Here is a 2,500-nt window from a genome sequence, read left to right as displayed (position 1 = left end):
CGGCCGCCATGAAGTTTTTCAGCGATTATAAAGAGGTGAAAATGGACTTTACATTGGAAGTGATGGAGCTTATTGCAGCAAAAACTCGAGAGTGTCATGCCATAGAAAAGAAAAGGCAAGGCAATAATTAAAACAGTACTGGAAAATCATGAATTGCAATAAATGTTTACACGCTGTGATTTATGCCAATGATGAAATTTGTATCTAGTCATATTAAGTCATCTTTTATTATTTGCTGGTCATGTTATAGTTTTCTATTTATTTTAGTAATAATTATTTTCATGTTATAGTAGTTAAGACATAGTATAAGGTATTCTTTAGTATTGTGTGTTTATATATATTGCTATACATATTTTTATATTTCTAGATATACATATTTTTTTATATTTCTAGTTGTATAGTTTAAAAATGGAGAAATAAATGTAAACATTTATGATGTTCTTTTCATTTTCTTTTAATTGTTTAGATGATTATTATTTTGGTGGTATTATACATAACTTTGTACATTTTATAAAGAAAATTAAGTATTTTAAAATATTAATGAATATTTACGGTTGGAATTTCATTGCCAATAAGTTTTTATTTTTTCACATACAGTTTTACCTCAATATAAGAAAATGTGTTTTTATGCTGGTCATCTTTTCATAATTCTGCTCTTGTTTATGTAATATATACTTAGTTTACAGAATCATTGTTATCAGAAAGACTTTTTATTTATTATTTGAGATTATGTTGAAATAGAAAAAAAACATTCATATATATTTATTGCAGTTTATTGTAAAAAAAAAAAAAAAAATGCACAACAAATATGAAAATACTATACAATTTAAGTAAAAAATAGAAGAAACATGATACTAATTCTACTGTACATTAAAAGAAACAACATATTGCCAATAAGTTTTTATTTTTTCACATACAGTTTTACCTCAATATAAGAAAATGTGTTTTTATGCTGGTCAATCTTTTCATAATTCTGCTCTTGTTTATGTAATATATACTTAGTTTACAGAAAGACTTTTTATTTATTATTTGAGATTATGTTGAAATAGAAAAAACATTCATATATATTTATTGCAGTTTATTGTAAAAAAAAAAAAAAAAGAAAAATGCACAACAAATATGAAAATACTATACTATTTAAGTACATTAAAAGAAACAACATATAATTTTACTACTTGACAATGATAATCATCAAAACATCAGTGCCAACTTGTTTAATGCAAGAGTGCTGCATCTTGTTGCCATGTCACACTACCTCTACCATTGAAATAGTCCTTAAAAATATCTCTTATTGCCAAGACATTATTAGCAGGTCTTCTTCCAACATTGTTCAGACTTTCAAGTCCATGGTTTTCTAAACCATTACCAACATTTCCACTTTCCAGCTGCCTTGAATTATTTCTCAAGAAATTATGGAGAACAACTGCTGCAAATATGATTTTCTTAGTGTTTGCTGGACTTGAGTGAATAGGTTGTTGAAACACTCTAAATTTGGCAACTAAGATACCAAAGGCATTTTCGGAAACACGACGAGCTCTTGATACTCTGTAATTGTATATCCTCTGTTCAACACTTAAGTTCTGGCCAGGATAAGGTTTCATCAAATAATTTTTGAGAGGGAATGCATCATCTCCAACAATTACATATGGAACTTTCTGATCTGCAAATGGCAAAGTATCAGGTGGTGGAACTTGAAGCTTTTCTTTTTCTAGGTATTCTCTTAATTTACAACGGTCCCAAACACCTGCATCACTTGAGCGTCCCTGAGCTCCTACATCAACATACATGAATCGGTAATGAGCATCAACAAGAGCTAACATTATCATACTATGGTGACCCTTATAATCATAATACTCTGATCCTGTATTTTCTGGTTTCCTCATTAAAAATCGTTTTCCGTCCATGGCTCCAATACACATTGGAAATTCCAGCTGTTATAAAAGTCACTTGCCACTTGCTTCCATTCCTCTGATGTTGATGGAAGTTTCAGATGAGTATCCTTTAAGACGGAATATATTGCACTGCAAACTTCTGGTATGATGTGGGTGATCAAGCTATGGCTTATCCTAAATTGGAATGCTAGAGAACGACGAGATTCACCTGTATTAAAGAAAATGTATACATAATCAATATGTACAATGTTTGAATAAGGATATAGCATTTTCTTTAATGGCAACTTCTTTATTCTAGCATCATTTAACAGGACTGATACAAATAATGATTCCTATATGGTAAAATGTATATATTCATTATTAATTCTCTCTATATTGCTTATATATCCTTATATATCAGTTAAGGAAACCTAATTATGAGAGAAACAGATTGAATGATGTCCTAAATATAATGCGGCCCTATTGTAAAGTTTTACCAATTATTGTGTATATGCCTACCCTAATACTGAATTTTTGAGAATTGTAATCATAATATCATTTTATTATTATTATTTTAGCCTTAGGTAATGTAAATAAAATTTTTAATTGAATTGACACTTGAATGCTAA

At 28.8% G+C, this 2,500-nt stretch overlaps 2 protein-coding genes across 2 annotated transcripts in view; one reads left to right on the top strand and one right to left on the bottom strand.

Moving 5' to 3' along the window:
• The window catches only part of LOC147467388 (uncharacterized), a 2,733-nt gene extending 2,300 nt beyond the window's left edge, over positions 1-433 (top strand). Inside the window, exon 3 of the mRNA XM_086531581.1 lies at positions 1-433. This exon is cut by the window's left edge and continues 328 nt beyond it. Within this exon, the coding sequence (XP_086387707.1) occupies positions 1-131 (131 nt within the window). The 3' untranslated portion in view covers positions 132-433.
• LOC122254857 (follistatin-related protein 5) overlaps positions 1-2,500 on the bottom strand; it is a gene marked incomplete in the record, with an annotated part of 587,828 nt that overhangs the window by 243,458 nt on the left and 341,870 nt on the right.

The sequence above is a fragment of the Penaeus japonicus genome, unplaced genomic scaffold (assembly GCF_977035675.1).
Source record: "Penaeus japonicus unplaced genomic scaffold, GWHDUDI00000001_assembly GWHDUDI00000036, whole genome shotgun sequence".
Classification (NCBI taxonomy): Eukaryota; Metazoa; Arthropoda; class Malacostraca; order Decapoda; family Penaeidae; genus Penaeus; species Penaeus japonicus.
Note: the sequence above shows the minus strand (reverse complement) of the source record. Positions and strands in the feature narration are given on the sequence as shown.